The sequence below is a fragment of the Typopeltis vanoorti genome, chromosome 11, assembly GCF_054136105.1.
Source record: "Typopeltis vanoorti isolate ZY-2024b chromosome 11, IOZ_Tvanoo_1.0, whole genome shotgun sequence".
In the NCBI taxonomy this organism is placed as follows: domain Eukaryota; kingdom Metazoa; phylum Arthropoda; class Arachnida; order Uropygi; family Thelyphonidae; genus Typopeltis; species Typopeltis vanoorti.
Window position 1 is genome coordinate 37,820,880 of NC_143559.1, and position 19,778 is coordinate 37,840,657.

Sequence of the window (19,778 nt, forward strand, 5' to 3'; positions counted from 1 at the left end):
TCTTGTTCAAGGAAACATGAAGATTAAAAATATATGTTGACATTTATTATTGCACATCCTCGACATAAAAAAACAAGTTCTTACCAACTGATGTCATCAATATGTTGATCAAACAGCCAATGAAGATAAAATGGTTAAGTAGTGGATAACTCAATTCTAATCTCTTCAGAAAGCTCTTCTTTTAACAAGATCTACCTCTCAGAAACATCTAATATATCTGATTGCTTAGATAACCACCTTATGAACAAAGAATCTCTGATACACACACACACACAAAAATTTAGATCCGATATACTGAGAATAATTTCTCCAATGAGAAGCCATACTCGCTTCTTTGGAAGGAGACTACCAAAGTGGCAGAAACTGCTTTTAAAGTTTGAATAAACAGTCCACCCATACATCTATATATCTATATATATCTGAAATAAAAATAAAGTGATAACTTCCTATGATCAACATAAATCTTCAGGTAAGTTTACTTTCTCTCATAACAGATGGTATAATCTATTATATCATTGTTATAATCATTTGTTTCTGACTGAGATAAAATATATTTATATTGATATATTATTTAGAGAGGAGAAGAATACTTACCCCATTCCTTAGGTGCCTCCCCAGTGCAGTCCATGGGAATTTTTTCAACACATCTTTTATGCACATTAAATTTACAATCTGTAAAAATATATTAAATTCATAAATACTAGATGCCAAACTTCCTTGATTAGTTATGCATAATTGTATTAATAGCATGCTAACATAAAGTTTCAAAATATGATGCAATACCCAAGTCTACTAAAAATATGAAAAAAAAAAAAAAAATCTGACAATGACTGCAATTTTCATAATAATGAAACATTTTTTACCAGAGCCAGAGAATGACATTTATGGCTAAATGGAGGTAATTTATAAATCACTGAAAATGGTTAACAACTGAAGTATGTTCTCAAGCAAATTTCTGCTTGTGTTTGGACAAGGATGAGAAAATTAAACGTTTTTGCAATTGCTATGCTAAGCAAAAATATCTACAGTATCTAAATTATCTAGTTATTCTTATTGTATTGTTTGAATTAACTGTACTGACGATGTCCTATGATACTCAGGATGAAATATTTACTTAATAAAAAATCTTATTACTGTGGTTACATGCGTGACAATCCAAAGAAATAGCTCTCGACCCTACCCATCTAAACAGCAATCTCAGTTACAGCCTACCTGATTCACATAGAGCAGAGCTGTAATCCAATTTTGGAATACTCATGATATCATTCACACCAGAACTCAATTTCAAACACAACTACTACTTGTTATAAACTCTGTGCTTGTCTAAAGTACAATATATTTTTAAGATGTTGTTTACTCTCTGGTACTGTATTCACCTGATGAAGTCAGCATTTCCGATGAAACTAATAGTGAAACCTTATTAAATCTCTTATATTTTTTCTTGGTGTTTAAGTCAGTTAATCATTTTAAACATGTCATTAAACCGAGTCAATTACTCTGTAAATAAATAAATATATATATATATATATATAAGTGATAAAAAAGTGCTCTTACCAGGACCAACCAAGTAGAAAGATCAAAAAACTTCATTGCAATAATGAAAACACTTTATACTAACTCATCTTGTTTCAAATTCTTTTTACAAAATATTGTGTTTAAAATAAGATTTGCCTGACCTTCGCTGGTTGATACTAAGCATCGATATTGAAACTAGTGCTGAATGATTTCTAAAGGTTACTAAGTCTTGTATGTATATATAATTACACTTTTTAAGTGTATTTCAAAAATGTATGAGCACTTATTAGATTTGTTTGTCCATTTATCTGTACTCAAGCGTGATAGTATATATGAACCGATTTTAGTAGAATATTAAATCTTTACAAAAATTTATTATATTTGATATATTTATTAATATATTTATTGAGATAATGCAATATTAAGTATCAAAATGGTGCCATAATGCACAAGAAGAGATCACGAATAAAAAAAGGGATGATAACCTGAATAGCGAAAGTTGAAAACAAGGCTTACCCCAGTGAAAACACACACGCCAATATTGAAACAAATGAGGATAATGAAAATGAATTAACTTTAAAAATCTAAAGACTAAAACAAATTACACAGGCCTGCCAAATTCGAGTCATGAAAAGTTGTCTGGAAATTATTAACTGTTTCTGATTTATTTTTGAACGCTGATTTCAAATATCTCTTCCATTTTTCTCTATCACGTAAGCTTTAAAACTAATTATATTAAATAAAATAACAGTACTTAAAAATTTTCTGTAAACATTTTTGTAATGAAAGCATTGGAAACATTTTTTTTTAATCTTTAGTACATACTTTATATTTCGTTTTGGTGTCTTTTTCTTTTTCCTTCAAAGTTTCTTTTTGAACTTTTTCTGTGAAATTCTTTTCCCGGGTCGTCTCTGTGCAACATCCAGCAATAGTCTGCCATCATGTTGACATTCCATCTGCCCTGATACCTTCTTTCCATCTCCTTGATGTCTTGGTGGAATCACTCTGCTTGCTCTTTGCTGACAGTTCCTAGATTCTCAGGAAAGTAGTCTAAATGATAGTTGAGAAAGTGCACTTTTAAACTCATGGAGCATCCTAAATCCTTGAATTTCTGTAGCATGTCTTACACAATCATTTTATAGTTGGGGTCCTTGTGATTTCCTAAAAATTTGGTCACTACCTCTTTCAAAGCTTTCCACACTTCTTTTTCAGCAGTTTATCCTTCATAAGTTTCCTCATGTCCGGACCAATAAAAATACATTCTTTCAATTTTGCTGTAGATAATCCTGGAAATTTATGCACAGATGTGTTTAAAACACTCTCCTTCTTTCGACAAAGCCTTGACAAATTGCATCATCAATCCCAGCTTTATGTGAGGCGGGGGGGGGGGGATTTTAACTGAGCAACCAAAGTTTCATGTAACACATTTTTACTTTTTTACTTCCAGGTTCTAATGCGACTCTTTCTGGCATTCCTTCTTGATCCAATGTTGCTCTTGATCTCAGCTCTCCCACTTGCACAAAAAGCATGAGTATTTGTTGTATCCTCTTTGTCCCAAAATCATAGATATGACTTTAAGATCACCGCAAACTGTCCATCCATGATCATTGTACTTAAGCTTGCTGAGAATGAAGACTAAATTTTCGTATTGTTCTTTCAAATGCACAGAATGTGCTACTGGTACTGAAGCATACTTATTGTAATTATGGAGAAGCACAGCTTTGAGGTTTCTTTTTCAGGAATCGATAAACAACCTCCAATTGATGGCTTCATATTTTACGTTGAATTTGCTCATCAGTCCGGGAGTATCGCTACAGTAAACTAAATCACCTTCCTCTGAAAAGTAAGGAAGAAAATCTCTTTCTCTATATCTAAACCTTTTATCTACATTCCTCCTTCAATCTCCTATCTTAAGAATGAGAAGTTTCGTGGACATTTCTTTATTTACCATAAAAAGGCACTTCAAAAAAAGCACTTATAAACTAATTAGCTGTAAATAAAGGAGAATGAAAACAAATACCAATACGCTGAATTTAAATCCAAATATTACTACTAATAATAAAAACAAAATTAAAAATTGTGTAAAATTGGTGGGTGATAGAATTTTTTGTACTATTTTTTCTGAACTCAGCACCTAAAAATCTATAAGAATCAATTATTACTTATCAGACAACTTTTCCATCGCAGGCCTGTGTTATTAGAAGACAAGAGAATTAGAAAAAGTCAAGAAGTATTTAAAGAAGCATAGGAAAGACAAGGTTAAGCAGTTAATGGAAAGGCAAAACACTGAAGCAGCAAAGATATTATTGCATAATGACAATAAAGTAAGGAGAATATAAAAAAAGGATGTTATATGGTATGATGGTTCATTTATGAAACATACTATTGATGGTCATGTTATCACTGAGTTTTCTGGGTGCAAAAATCAAAAATATAATGAATGCAATTTAAAAACAAGAGCGAGATAAGACATGGTAGTTCTTCATGGTGCAAATGATGTAACTAGTGATAAATACAGTATGAGAAGATATGAAAGAATTGAGAATGAAGAGTGAGAGAGTAAAAATCTGTAGTCTATTATCAGGATACGATCGCACTAAATTAAGAATGGTGCTATGATATCCTGATAACAAAAGAATGGGCTATGTTTACAAACAGCTTGATGCACAGACGTGTAGAAGGAATGGTTGTGAGTTTTAGGATGAGCAGAGTGAGTGTGAGGGAAGAACAGATTTATAAGGAATTGCCTGGACATGAATGCATTTAGTATTAAGAGTATGCAGAAATTTATTAGCATGAGATCTAATGCAGAAAATAAGAGAAAGCAGATCACGATGGGAGGAATGGTGCAAATCTACGCATAAGGGTGACTAAGTTATACAACTGTGTTAAATATCATCATCATCATAATCAAATTCCTGACGTTTACCCTCAAAGTGTGTACAGGATATGATAGTACTATGAAAAATTTACATCATTACTAACTTCCTATCTACGATTTTCCTCCAAATCAATTTGTTACCTATCAAGACTCAAACATTGTCAGATCTTATATTTCTATCTTCTAAGGCACTTATTACCATATCAATCCACCTATATCTTGGTCTTCCTCTGGTCTTTTTCCTGCCAACCTGGGAGAACACTTGTTTTGTAAATCTTTCCTCTCCCATTCCGTTTAAGTGACCATACTACCTGAGATTAGCTCTGCTAACACATTCCTGGATTAATAGTCAAAATTCCAAAAAAAGGTGATCTTACAGAATGCACCAATTGGAGAGGAATCAGCCTGTTGTCAGTACCATCAAAAATCTTCACTATAATCATAATAAGCAGAATAAAAAATAGCAGTGAGAAAATTCTGAGAATAGAACAAGCAGGCTTTAGAAATGGAAGAAGCACAATGAATCAAATTTTTATTCTTAGAAACATAATTGAACAGAGTGTTGAACTAAATTCAACTATGTATCTCAGTTTTATTGATTTTGCCAAAGCTTTCGACAGCATAGACAGAGAATGTCTATGGAAAATCCTGAAAATTAATGGATTTCCTGACAAAATAATAATATAAAAGATTTGTATGATGGAAGTAAAGGACAAATTCTATTAAATGGAACAGCTTCCGAAAGTTTTTACATCAAAACTGGTGTTAAGCAAGGTTGTGTCATGCCTGGAACACTTTTCATCATTGTCATAGTTTGGATAATGCAGCATACCCTAGAATCATGTGCAACTTTACTTCATTCTCCTAACTTTAACAGACCTGATGGTCTATGTCTATCCCCTTTGTGGGAGACAGTGCTTTTTAAATTATCTAATCTTTCCTAACTTTATTTTGTCAAAATATACATTTTTTTTTTTTCTTTAAATAAATAAGTTTAAATTTACTGACCTTTTTAGTTATCTTACATTAACTACTTAGGTGGCACTTTTTTAGAATTATCTGTTAATGTTCAATTGCCTTTGTGTGTTCTTGTACTGACCATGCTTAGGATAATTAGGTGAAAATTCTATGCTAATAAAATATATTATGTGAGTTTTATCTGGTATTATAATTATTTAAGTATGCTAGCTTACTGTATTTCATTATTGAAATAAATACCAGGCATGTCATTCACACCCACCAACACCACCTTTGGGTTAAGGAGAGATCTGTCACTCACACACACACACACAAATATATTATGTGAGTTTAATCTGGTATTATAATTATTTAAGTATGCTAGCTTACTGTATTTCATTATTGAAATAAATACCAGGCATGTCATTCTCACCCACCAACACCACCTTTGGGTTAAGGAGAGATCTGTCACTCTCACACACACACACACACACACACACGATATCTTAGCATAGAAATATATTTACACCATCACCTTTGCACTGCAGCCCTTGTCGAATAATTCCTTTCAACAATTTTTTACAATACTGACATACAGTAGGCCTTGTATAGGAATGCACTTCAAACCTATGAGGTACTCGAATGCGATATGCCATTTCTTTTTCCACCCAAGGTGGCCTCCCACTGAAAGACCATCTATCTCTTGATGGAGAAGACGGTGACAACTAAAAAATATTTAAAAAAAGAGAAATGGTATTTCACAAATGTAAACACAATTTAACAAATTACATATGGATCAACATTTTCAATAAGAGCAACTTATTTAAAATGAATTATGTTTCTTATCTTTCAAAATTAATGACATCAAAAATAGCTCTTGACAGAATTAATATAGTTCGCCCACCGATTAGAGGTCCCTCGACACTCCTGCACATGTCAGAAAAAGGAGAATCCATTCCGATAATAGGGTAATCAATCTGTCTCCTGGGATGTGTTTGTTTATTATTACAGGTCGGAAAATTTAGCTTTTCTTTTACAAACAATGTAGTTTTTAAAGTGTAACTATTTTGCTTGTATAACAGTTGGAAAAATGTACATAGAGTATTAACAAAATTAAAAAAGGTATAGCATAAAACAAATATTTAACTAAGTTTATTTTTAAGAAAGTTTTCTATAAAATAAAAATAATTATACAGAAAAACAGAAATTTTTTCAAATGAACTTAGATATTCTAAATTTACAGTTGAGAGAACTGAGACACTTTAATGTCCTAAACCGATTAATTATTTATGACTTGTTGCGACTCTTTTAACAAACCCATGCAAAAAAAAGGTTGGAAAAAAATACCATTATCAAATCCTTTTAATCTTCATAGTCATCTGAATCAGTGTCCGAATCGCCATCACTTTCGCTTAAACTGATAACCAAAGGTTTGCATAATTCTTCGATAATTCCGTCTCTGTTCCAATACATATTTTCCAATGAGGTGACATGAAAGCAATATTTTCCCCAGTTTTGAACTGTAATACTTTCAATCACCTGTTCTGAAAGCTTAAAAAGTTTCAACATGTCAATATCTCCAGTTACATTGCGATGGCGAATGAAACTTTTCACTTCTGCCCAAACATACTCAATAGTATTAATATCGCAATGACATGATGGTAGCCTCAAAGCTAGAAATCCATGCTCTTTGAGCATCGTGTCGAATTTAAATAGTTTAGTTATGGGCGAGTTTCTTTTGACCAAATTAAGCAATTCAATTTTTCGCATATCTGGGGAATGAGAAATGTTATTTGCAGAGAGCCAATCCATAAGAACTTGCTTCTTATTAAACCAATTTGGAACTTTGTTTGATCGAATAGAGTGATATGAAGCATTATCAATTATAACAACAGCATTTTTAGGAAGGTTTAGAATCAGTTTTTCTTCTGCCCACTTTCGAAGATCGTAAAATTCATTTGCCTATGGTAATTGGCTTTGTATAGTAAGTTTGAATTTGGTAAAAAACCCCATTTCTCCACCCGCACACAAAATTATTATGTGCCGCAAGGCATTTCCGGTTTGTAGCACTCCACATTCTTCTTTAGACTGCCAACATTTTCCATAAGTTAAATTACTATCAATCCAAGTTTCATCTAGATACACAATCGGTTTTTTCTCCTCCCTGAAATGTCTTATCGCTCTCAAATACTGCATTCTAGATAAAACAATGTCACTTCGCTCCATGATAAGTTTCCTTTTATTCTGGGACTTTTTAAAACAAAATCCAATTTCATGAAGTATTTTCCTTAAAGTTTCATGAAGTATTTTCCTTAAAATACTGCATTCTAGATAAAACAATGTCACTTCGCTCCATGATAAGTTTCCTTTTATTCTGGGACTTTTTAAAACAAAATCCAATTTCATGAAGTATTTTCCTTAAAGTTTCTCTTTTCCAAGGAAAATTAATTTTTTCTTTAAGCACAGGAAAATCTATTTCGGAACAGTTCGCACTCTTTTCTCGACCACGTAAAATTCGTGAATAGTTCTTCTTATAACGTCTATATTAAAATCATTCAAAGCTACGGTTTCGATGGTTTTCTTTACTCTGCAGCTTTTTTTTTTAGGAGATTTAAATTTTGGCTTACCTTCACCTTTTGATTCCCCACGAATTCTTTTAACAGTCGACCCCGATACGCCCGCAATTGCACTTGCACGTTTTATGACTTGGAAAGGGGGAACAAGGAGACAATTCTTTTTTGCAGAATGTCAGCACATTATTCAATATTCTTTTGCAAGAGCTACTGAAACGTTTAACAACAGAACTTGTTGACTGTACTGGATCCATCATACAAATTAATAATAAAAAAATAATACAAAAAAAAAAAAGCAACAACAAAAATCAAGCTAGTACTAGTACAGTGACAGACAAGAAAGCACGTGATTTCGCATTTTGGCAACTAATTCGTACATCCTTCATTTCTTTTTCCCCTTCAGCATAAATCGACTATTCTTGGCAAAATGCCAAGGAGAGATCTACAAATGGTGGGCGAACTATAACAGCTACATATAAAAAATGTAAATACATAAATAATGCTAGCTAAAAATAATCAAAACTAATAAACCCCAAAAAAACTTAAAAAAATCATGTAATACTTTGTCTACAGAGGTTTTTTTCCCCTTCTTGAAATGGAACCATATTAGTTTGGATTTTTATTTGATACAACTATAGCATAAAATGCATATTTCAATTTACATAAATTTTATGGAACATTTTTAGTGTTTTTATTTTATATGCATATAATCTCTACTTCCCCCCCCCCCTTTTTTTTTTTTGTAATAATAACTTTGGATGAGCCCTTGTTCATGAGCTACACTTCTTAAGTGATATGCTGTATCAGAGGTATCAGTTAGATTGCAGTAAATAACAATCCAAAATTGGGTGATCAACAATCTATTCAACATTTGAACTGCAGAAATGCAATCGAAAAAATTTGACCATCTTTTCTTGTGTTCTATCCATAGTACAGGCTACTTACTTCCTGCATTAACCAGGTTAATCCTGGTTAATGCAGGAAGTGAGTAACGTCATTTATGCATATTTGTTATTCACTCTTATATACCAGATCAAAGAGTTTAACGTGGAATCTCTAGTCTCAACAGATCACAGTATGATGACTGCTCTCCTAAGCATGACACCCAGACCAATGCCTAGATCATCTGTGGATGATTTGGTGCCCACACATCACATCTGAAATGAATTATGTGGTGTAGGAAGCAGCAGCAGCCACAGAGTTTCAATGGCTGCCTTAATGCTTCCATTTTAGTGGCCTCGTCATGAAAGGTACCATAACACTAAGAAAGCAACTCCAGCTCGTGCTGCATTTCAGTACGCAAGGCATAAACAGTATTATTGCAGTGGCTAGACAGGATTCTGACTTAAAGGTGTTCAGTCATTATCCCACTCTGCTTAAAATCCTTCTGCCCCATTTATCAAATTCGTCTACCATCTATCATTCTCCATTAACAGAATGATAGATGGGAATTCTAACTATATGGAGCTTACTGATTTCCTTTCTTTAAAGATTCATCATTTGCATCTCAACTTTTTCTAACACAAAGTCATCTTCCCAAATGCAAAGATCCAACAGGTGGAGATGCTAAAACACTTGCTATTGCACAATTTTGCAAAATTCACATGCCTACCAGAAAAACAGAAATCCTAACCACTTTTCCAGCCACTCTTGATTTCATCAAATAATATGAAAATGAAGAAATAAAAATGCCTGAAATACTACAATCAAAAAACAAGGATGAAATCAAAATAACCAAAATTTCAGTAGAAGTTATTTCAAAATTGATAGGAAATCAGCTGGAATTGATGGAATTCATAATGAAATGCAAAAATATGGAGGTAAAGAAATTACTGAAAACATGAACAATGTAATTAAACATATCTTTAAGAACAGGCAAATTCCAAATGAATAGAGAATGAACATTACGATACCAATATTTAAAAAGGAGAAAAAAAATCTGAACCTAAGAACTACTGAGGAATAAGCTTGTGCACTACTCTAAAAATATGTACAAAAACTATTAAAGAAGAATCAGAACAAGACGAAATTATAACGATGAACAATAAGGATTCCATAAGGGGTCAAATGCTATATTGTTATAAAGCAAATATTTTATATATATATATATATATACATACATATATAAGACTATCATTAATTATAAGCAGCAACCAATGAAGCTACTAGCAAACAAGTGCTGCCATCCCTTGATATCTAACCCTAAAAAGCTTCTACCCAACACTATTCCTGCCTCATCATATCCAGGTGGCTCTATTGCATCATCACCTACAGAAAAAGCCAATCTCCTGGGCTCACACTTCATTTCCAATGCATGCATAATTGGCAATGGTAAATGTTCCCCAACCATTCCAGATGCCAAACTGACTTTTGTCCAGATACTCTGGACAAATGCCATGCAGAAGTTTGACAAATCTCAAGTAGTTGCACTTGATATCTCCAAGATGTTTTACTGGGTCTGGTGTAATCAAGCTGTCATCGTTTGGTCTGTCTCGAGACTTCTGTAGTTGGATTGCCAGCTTTTTGTCAGGATGCACACTATATGTGGTGGTGGATGGTCCCTTATCCTCTCACAATTCAACTAATGCCAGGGTTCCACAAGGTTCTGTCCTCTCACCAACTTTCTTCCTGCTATATATCGATCACCTACTTCAGTTGACCTCCACTCCAACCCAATACACAGTTTTGTAGATGACAGCACATTGCACTCCTCCCTTTTATTTGATAAACCTTACTCTACACAACTCATCTCAACCTACAGAACATCAACCACCACTGGTCTCAATTCTGATCTCCAAGCCATCCTCCAATGGGGTTCAGATAACCCAGTGAATTTCAATGCTAATAAAACCCAGTACAGTCTTATTTCTCATAAAAAAGAACCATTTTCTCCCAGTATTATTTTTGACAACACCCATATTTCCAGACAATGAGATTTCTCTTCTTGGAATTACCATGACATCAAGCCTCTCCCCTGACATAAACACATCACAACCATTGCATCCTCAACTTCTTAAAAAACTAGAATTTCTCTTTTGCTCAAGATGTTACTTCTCCCCCGAACAAATGTTAACCTTATACAAATCACAAATCTTCCCAGCTATTGAATACTGCTCTCACATATAGGGTGGGATCCCCAAAAGCTCTCTCAAAATGCTTGACTCAATACAGAGAGCAATTAGACTTATTAATGACCCATCTCTTACCAACTCACTCTACCCCACTTTTGCACAGACATTTGGTTTCTGCAATTCATGTATTCTACAAATATTTCCACGGGAAATGTTCATCTGAAATAGCATGAATAATTCCTCCCACTTAGTACTAAGCATGTCGGAACACGTACAGCTGCTGCTCAACATCCCTTCACAGTGTACCTTGAAACCTACAGATCAAGTTTCTTGTCTTCCTCCTTCATCCTTGCAACTACTGTACTGTGGAACAGTCTTCCCCCTGTTGGGTTTCCCAAGGAATATAATATACAGTAATTTAAATCAAATGTGAACAACTTCCTCCTTTCCCAACCCACTACCCATACATAGTACTAATGTACTATAGGTTGATCAACCAACCTCTTGTGTAGGGGCTCAACATAAAAATCTGTTTGTTTACCTTCTGGTAAATTAATAAATTCTCCCCATCCTCTAATGCAGACTTTCTAAAATGAAAAAATCTGGGAGAGCCATTAGGATTTATGCCAATTTAAAGTTAAGGAATATTAATGAATCAAACAAGGAATAAAATAGGAAAAAGCAAAACATCAGACACTGAAAAAAATGTTTACTAAAAAAAAAAAAAACATAACATTCTGATCACAGAAATAACTGACAAATAGGTTGCAAGTAGAATTTATTTCTATATCATATAAATCAATGTATAAGAATTACAAAAATTTCATAACATCTGAATTACTACTCACTGAACCAAAACCAATGTCAGTAATTGAACTATCAAGTGTTGGATGCGAAGTGTCTGTTGGACTTGGAGGAAAAAGATACGTAGAAGATCTCCGACGGCGTGCATGGGTACAATTATTGGGAATCTTATATGCACATCGCTTGTGAAAGTTTAAGCCACAGCCTAAGAAATAAATGTGGTTAATTTAAATTTTAGTACATAAATTTTTTAACAATTGAATATCTTATTAAAAGTATGTAGAAATTACTTTTTTGTGTGTGTTAATATAATAATTATTAGGAAAAAGCTCCTTTGTCTTATTAAAAATGACCACGCAAGTCAACTTTTGTTTTAAACTACTTCAAGAGAGTAGCTGAGTAATGTCAAATAAAGTAAAGATAAAAAATAATACTTCCTTCCCTTCTCATCTGTCCCTTAGGATGGGTCAAGTCCCCTAATAAGGGGGTTTATGATGAATTAATGCAGCTGGCTTGTCACTCCTCTGCTGCATCCCCTAAGGACAAGCACTCGTGACTGTAGATCCGTGTGTTCAGGGGCCGGTTTGCCTATTTTGAGGGATGAAAAACTTGAATTTCCAGGTGAAAAAACCCTCCACCTGTGAATAAGACTGGCTGACTCACCTTTAGTCAAAAGAGACCAGATAAAGGTTCCTCACATCATTGACGAGAATCAAAAACCCAGATCTTTCTGACCAAAGGTCTTTGTCTATATCAACTGATGGAGGCTCTTAATACTAGAATATAATAAATAGTGATCTAAGTTAAAAATGAAAGTAAGATAAAATGATACGTAAATAAAAAAACAGTATTAACTAAGCTTCATAGATCAAGCTTTTCTCAGTTAAGAACAGAGGATGGATATTGCCATTTTATTTATTTTTATTTATTTATTTTTTTGAAATTTGCTCATAAGGCTATTGAATAAAGACAAATATATTAGAAATGAAAATCAAAAATATGAGAAGAGCCAAATGCAAATCCAGAAAAAAATAATACATATATTAACAAAGAAGGGTCATATATCAATCACCCTTGGCTACAAATTGTCCAAACAGCCAAGGTGTACAAATATTGATATTCAACTAAATCTCAGCCAGCTTGCCTAATCAGAAACAATATCCTCAAAATACCCCTCCCCTCCCCGACAAAAATAAAAATAAAAAAATCCACAGTCAACATACAATGTACCATTCTAATAGTGGATGTTCAGCAACTTCCTAACATCTCATATAACCCCACATTTAAAGTCATGCATAGTGTCATAATCAATGTTTGACATTCCACATTTTGTTTTACACTGAAGAAAATTATTTTGATCCATTGTTTTGGAGTGATCATTTTCAGGGAAGACAGAGGATGAACAGGAATGGTGAGAGACGAGGTACTGCTAACAATAGCAAAAGAATCACTGCCAAAAAGATAACTTTGGTGGGGAGGGACAGAAAACAGTGCATTAGAGGTTATCTAGTGAGAGAAAAGCAAATAAGACAGCATACAGTTTATTGCTGCTACAGACCAGAGAGCAAAGGGTGATGCACATGACAGGTATCAATACATTGGTTCAATCAGCACAGGACAAGCAATTATTAGTTGGGGAATTCAACTATGGGGACAAAATGGAGGGGAAAAGGAAGCAGAAAAAAATATAATTTGTGCAGCTACTGAGAGTCAGTTACCTAAAACAGCATGGGAGGTGAGGACCCAGGTAATGGATCATGGAGAGAGCATCTCGAGATCTGACCATAATCAAGGTAAACACTTTGCCTCCAACTTGGAAGAGGCGATCATAAAGTTTTGACCCCTTGGAGGTGGCTAAGCATGTTTGTTATATACTAGTAATTTACTTTCTATAATAAAGTGACAACTGAATTGAATAAATTATAGTTACACCATGATAATGCTGGACTAAGAAAAAGCATTTGACAAGATATCACATGGTGTAACCTTAATCAATAACTATAGAAGAATAACTTCACAAGTATGATGGAAGGTGACAGAAGCAAATCAAACAGTTAGGTTCCTAAGTAATCACTTGCAAGGGAAACGATCCAGGTGGATATAGGCAGTGCCAGATGTGACCAATGTAAAATTAGATATGTTAACAGAAAGTGTTTAAGGATATTGCAAAATCTCAATGTAAATATAACTACCATGAGTACAAGGGAGATGGCAGTACATCTGACCGGGATATTTATAAAGTTCAGCTCTGGTAAGTTCCCAAGAAAGAGGAAAGATAATGAAATAGTTCAAGTCTATAAAGAAAGCACCAAGGCAAAGGTCGCAATTACAGAACAATCCGTTTTTCAGGAGTGATGATTAAGGTACTGGAGAGATTGATGAAAGGCACAATTCAGCAATGTGGACAAGGATATGATACGATACTCTATGGTGGAATAACATGGTTTGGTGTATAATGGTAATTTCTTTCTATAATCAAGTGACAACTGGAATGGATAAATGATGGCTACACTATGATAATTCTGGCTTATAAAAAGCATTTGATGGAATACTACATGGTGTAGCCATAATCTATCAATACATCTGCCAGTATCATATTCATCAATGAAATGAAACAGTTAACATGGATAATAATAAGGTTCACAGACGGACAGATAGACTTTGAAATATTAGTATATGGTAGCATACAATTCAGGAGAATGCAGGTGCCCAAGGATTTGTCACAAAACTTTGTACTGGGTCACTTACATATAATATTTGAGGAGAATATCTATGGGGACAAATGGTTTGCTGATGCAAAACTTGTGAAGATAAACAGTTAATAAAAGGTACAGAAGTCCCAATGATATAATATACTTAATATAATTTTTAAATAATGGCATCACACAGATAAGAGAAAACTAAATATAATTTATTATTCCTATACTTCACTCAATATGTCATGAGTTTCCTTCAGGGAGAAGGTAGAAAAACTTCATAAGTAATCTGCAAATGAGCAGGTTCTTCTCTTAGTAGCAAAAATTTTCCTTCACTCTCTTCTGTTCTGAGCCTTCTCTTTCAAAGTTGTGTACCTGTCTCCATTCAGCTTGTCATCTAGCATTGTTTTCCTTACTCTTCCTCTGGGTCTTTTTCTGTCTATTTTTCCTTCGATGGCATCTCTGATGACTCCAATTCCTCTCAGAATATGTCTGATCCAGTTTCCCTTTCTTCTTTTTATCCTCTTTAACAAATTTCTTTCTTCTTCTACTCTTTTTAAGACCTCTTCTCTTCATTAGTTATTTTATCTGTTCATTTGATTTTTTCCATCCTTCTCCAAATCCACATCTCAAAGCTTTCCAAAATCTTAATTTCTTCTTTCTTCAATGTCCAAGTTTCAGCCACATAGAGGGCAACACTCCACACAACATTTTATTAGTCTTTTCTTTAGGTTTCTGTCCATTTTACTTCTGAATAAATTCCATTTTCTATTAAAGACATCTTTTACATCTTCCATCACTGATAATCACACTTCTTAGATACTTAAATGTCTTTACTCGATTAAATTTTGCCCCATTTATTCTGATATCCATATTTGCCTGCTTCTTTCCTTGCTACTTTGATTACCTTTGTTTTTCTCATGTTAATTTTCATTCCATAATTGATACAGGACTCTGGTAATGTAATCTGTTCAACAGATATTTAGTCCTGTTTCAGTATTTCATAATAATGGCTGGTCATCTGCATATTGTATTGCAATCCTCAATACATGAATGAGTTATATAACATGCGTATAATATCACATCTCAACTGCATTAGTACAGTAGGAGAAAACAATATTAGATTTCATAGTTGTGGGAATAGATATATAATTAATTTTCAAAAAAATATAAAAAATTAACAAACAATCACTTCCCAAAACTTAGAGATAGGCATACTAATGATCTACATACACAGATCGACATACTATCCTTCAATGGGGACAAAGACAACCCCTTGTCATATTCAATGTCACCAACACAGTCTTGCATTTCCTCATGCAAAAGAGTTCTCAGGTCACCTATCATCAATAATACACAAATCACCAGACAAGATCAGATCTCTCTGCTTGGACTAATGTTTAACTCCAGTTCTTTCTGGTATAAACACATCACATCAATAGCCTCCTCAGCATCCAAGAAACTTGGCATTCTATTTCATTGAAGAACCTATTTTACAGTCAACCAATTCTTAACTATATACAAATCCCAAATTCATCTGTCCATCCATGTTCACATCTTTGAGGTGGTGCACCTAAAACTTCCCTTAAAATCCTTGAAGCTGTTCACAGACAAGCAATTAGGCTCAACTGATCCTTCTTTTACAGAATTCACTTCAATCTCCATCTTACAAGCACAATGTTTCAGCATTGTGTCTATTCCATGCTCACTGCTCCAGTGAACTAGTCACCATCATTGCTCCACTTTCTGTTGCATCTGTTAATACAAGAATAGCAGCTGCAAACACACCAAACCTGCTTCTATTCATCCTCTTTTATTCCATCCACTTCTGGAACAGCCTTCCTCAACAAGTATTCCCAAACAACTACAACCTTCAACTCTACAAAAAAAAAAAAAAAAAAAGAAAGAAAACATCGAACTTCTATCAGTCCTCGTCTGCACCCCACACACAGTAATAATGTGTTTATAGGTCTTTCAACCTCTCATGTATAGGGTCAATATAAAATACACATACACACACACACACACACACACAAAAACATTTAACATCCACACTGGTGATAAGGCTTATACATTGGCTATTCATAACTGTATATTTTAAGAAAATTATAGCATAGACTAATATATTAATTAAAATAAATTTAATTTATACTTCCACCATTACACCAAAGCAATGGCAGACAGGCATAATAATACGAGTCTTCAAGAAGGGAGACCAGAAGGATTGCAGTAACTATCATGGCATCTCTCTCTGCTCAGCCTGCCTGGGAAAGTGTATGCTAGGTGCTTGGAAAGACAGTGCAGGAGCACAGTTGAGTCAAAGTTCCATGAAGAACATTGTGGCTTTCGTCCTGGTAGAAGCACAACTGACCAAATCTTCACTTTAAGGCAAGTCTTTGAGAAATCTTGGGATTATGCCAAGAATGTCTACACATGTTTTGTGGACTTGGAGAAGGCATATGACCAGGTTCCTCAGGATATGCTTTGGCAAGTAGTACAGGAGTATGGAGTGGATGGCCAACTATTAGCTGCCATCAAGTACCTGTATGAATGCCCAGAGTTTTGTGTCAGGGTAAACAGCACAAAGCCTGAACCTTTCACAGTCTCCATTGGCCTTCACCAAGGGTGTGATCTGTCACCCCTCCTTTTCATAATATTTATGGACTGGATTGATAGGCACAGCTGAGGCAATGCGTGTGTCAGAATTGGAAGATGTTGCATTGGACATCTGCTTTTTGCAGATGACCTAGTTCTGCTTAGCTCTTCCACAGATGACCTCCAGCGGACCCTGGATAGGTTTGTAGCTATTTGTGCAGACATCGGAATGAAGATCAGTGTGGCCAAAACTGAAACATTTGTGGTCTCAAGACAACCTTCTCAGTGCACTCTACATGTACGTGGAGAAGTTTAAATACCTTGGGTCCATATTCACGAATGATGGAAAATGGGACATAGAGCTAGATACTCGAATTGGCTTAGCAAGCTCAATATTGCGGGAGCTTGGCCGTTCGGTAGTATTGAAGCGGGAGTTCAGCCAGAAGGCAAAGCTGGCTGTCTTCAAAACGGTCTATGTCTCCATCCTCACCTATGGTCATGAGAATTGGGTAATGACCGAAAGAATGCGGACATGAATCCAAGAGGCTGAAATGAGGTTCCTTCGAGGGGTTGTGGGGCTGACAAGACTCGACAGAGTCAGAAGCTCTGCAATTCCGGAAACTCTCAATACTCAATCGCTGCTTCTCCGTGTTGAGAGATCACAGTTACGTTGGTATGGGCACCTGGTCAGAATGCCACAAGAGAGGCTCCCTCAGCAGGCCCTCTTTGCCAAGCCAGAGGGTGGGAGGCCACATGGAAGGCCAAGGACTCATTGGATAGATTATATCCAAAACCTTGGGTGGACATATTTGGGAATCCCACCAGAACACCTGAGCTTGGTGGCAGAGGATCGTGACCATTGGAAGTTCTTCTTGCAGCTGTTGCCCCCACAACCCAATTAGGAAAGGTGGGTCTTGAAGATGTGTGTACTTCCACCATTTCAGCAAAGTCAAACAGCTATCATCAGGGAACAAAATATAATAAGATGTGTGAAGAAATTTATAAAGTCAAAAAACATATGGAGTAATTACTTTATTTATAATTAAATAAAAGTAAAGTAAGATAAACAAAACACAAAAGTAAGATAAATCTAAATGCTTTATTAATCGTCTGCCCTAACCTGACCTCTGGTGAAAAAATAATAATAAAATATATATAAAAATATAAGTTAATAAAATAATATAACCTTTTTATATATATCAGTATAATAATACACAGATGATACAGAAAAAAAATTCCAAGAATCTGGAGGACCTACTTGCAACCCATATAGCATCTGGAACAATGTGGCAGAACCCAAACACAAGAAAACCTTAATAAAAGAGGGTTTTAGAGATGTGTTTAATGTAGTTCTCCTATAAAACTTTATTTTTATTTATTTAGAGTTTTTTTTTCTCTATCATCTGTATATTATATTGATATGTATAAAAAGTTTATGTTATTTTGTTAATTAATCTATATTTTTGTATATATTTTATTTCTTAATATTTTATTTTTTCACCAAACAGTAGATTTATCTTACTTTTGCATAGTGTCATGTAGCTTGTGTCCTGTGCATATGTATGTTTTCCTGATGATGACCTCAATACAGAGGTCAAAACATCGAGTGTTATTTTCTTAATTATGAGTAAAATAATTATTCCAGTGCATGTTTTTTTGTCTCCATAAATTCTTCACTATGAATGCTGACAACTCTGTAACCTTAAAAGAAAGGATACAATAACATATATATGCACAGAGGCATTATACTAAGTAATGAAGAGCGCAGGCCAGAAGTCCTAAATAATGATGATACATCTAGTTTATCTACTGCTTCAAGTTTAAGTGAACATTTAGTCATCGCATTTAATCCTTTAACTGCTACGGTCGAGTTAACTCGAGCGATGAAAACATGGCGATCTTGCTACGATCGAGCTAACTTGATTTGAACTTTCAATGTGTAATACTCATTTAACCCTTTAACTGCTGAGAACGTATAATAATACGTTCTCAGCACAGACTTGGAAATACACGCCTGCTTTGCTGAGCCCATATATGTATGGTTGGCGCGTCTCCCATATTCAGACAATTTTTTAGTATGGAAAGAATCGTAAGATATTCAAACTTTGCGGGTAGGTTCCTCCATCTATTGCCAACCAATTGAAGTTTATTTGGCTTGGGTTTCTGTCCTTGTATGACATCTAAAGAGAAAAATTTGAACTGATGCAACTATTCATATGCAGCACGATGCATAAACCACGTGACTGCGGGGATTTCAGGGATGTCACAATATGGTGTCTATTAGCTCTCCTCTTGTTTATCCTCTGTTCTCTCATACCCGAATGCTCTCTTGTTGTTTCCGTTACCTCGATACTGAACACTCTCTTTGTCAGCTGTCAATCACATATCAAACTCCTCAACGAGCATGTGCACTCCATGAAAGTGGCAAGCAAGAAGTCATGTATAATGGCTGACGTGTCGTCTCCGTTAGCTGTTGGGACTTCTTACTTCAGTTAAGGTAAGAATTTTAATTGATTTTATTTATAAATTTTTTGCAAAATTAATTCAGCACATGATACAATGTCAGTAGAACATAAAATCAGCAGTTCAAGGGTTAAATGTGATCAGTCTAATAAGGAAGTATGCCTTCTTTATACAACCCTACACCAATATAACTGATAGAGGAATGTGAAGTAAATTGTGCTGT

At 34.5% G+C, this 19,778-nt stretch overlaps 1 protein-coding gene across 1 annotated transcript in view; it reads right to left on the reverse strand.

Moving 5' to 3' along the window:
• The window catches only part of LOC150101447 (serine/threonine-protein kinase D1-like), a 384,746-nt gene that overhangs the window by 295,198 nt on the left and 69,770 nt on the right, over positions 1-19,778 (reverse strand). Inside the window, exons 5-7 of the mRNA XM_090400796.1 lie at positions 11,828-12,006; positions 5,889-6,078; positions 595-672 (exon numbers count right to left, since the gene is read on the reverse strand). Of these exons, the coding sequence (XP_090256922.1) occupies positions 595-672; positions 5,889-6,078; positions 11,828-12,006 (447 nt within the window). The remainder of the gene's footprint in view (positions 1-594; positions 673-5,888; positions 6,079-11,827; positions 12,007-19,778) is intronic.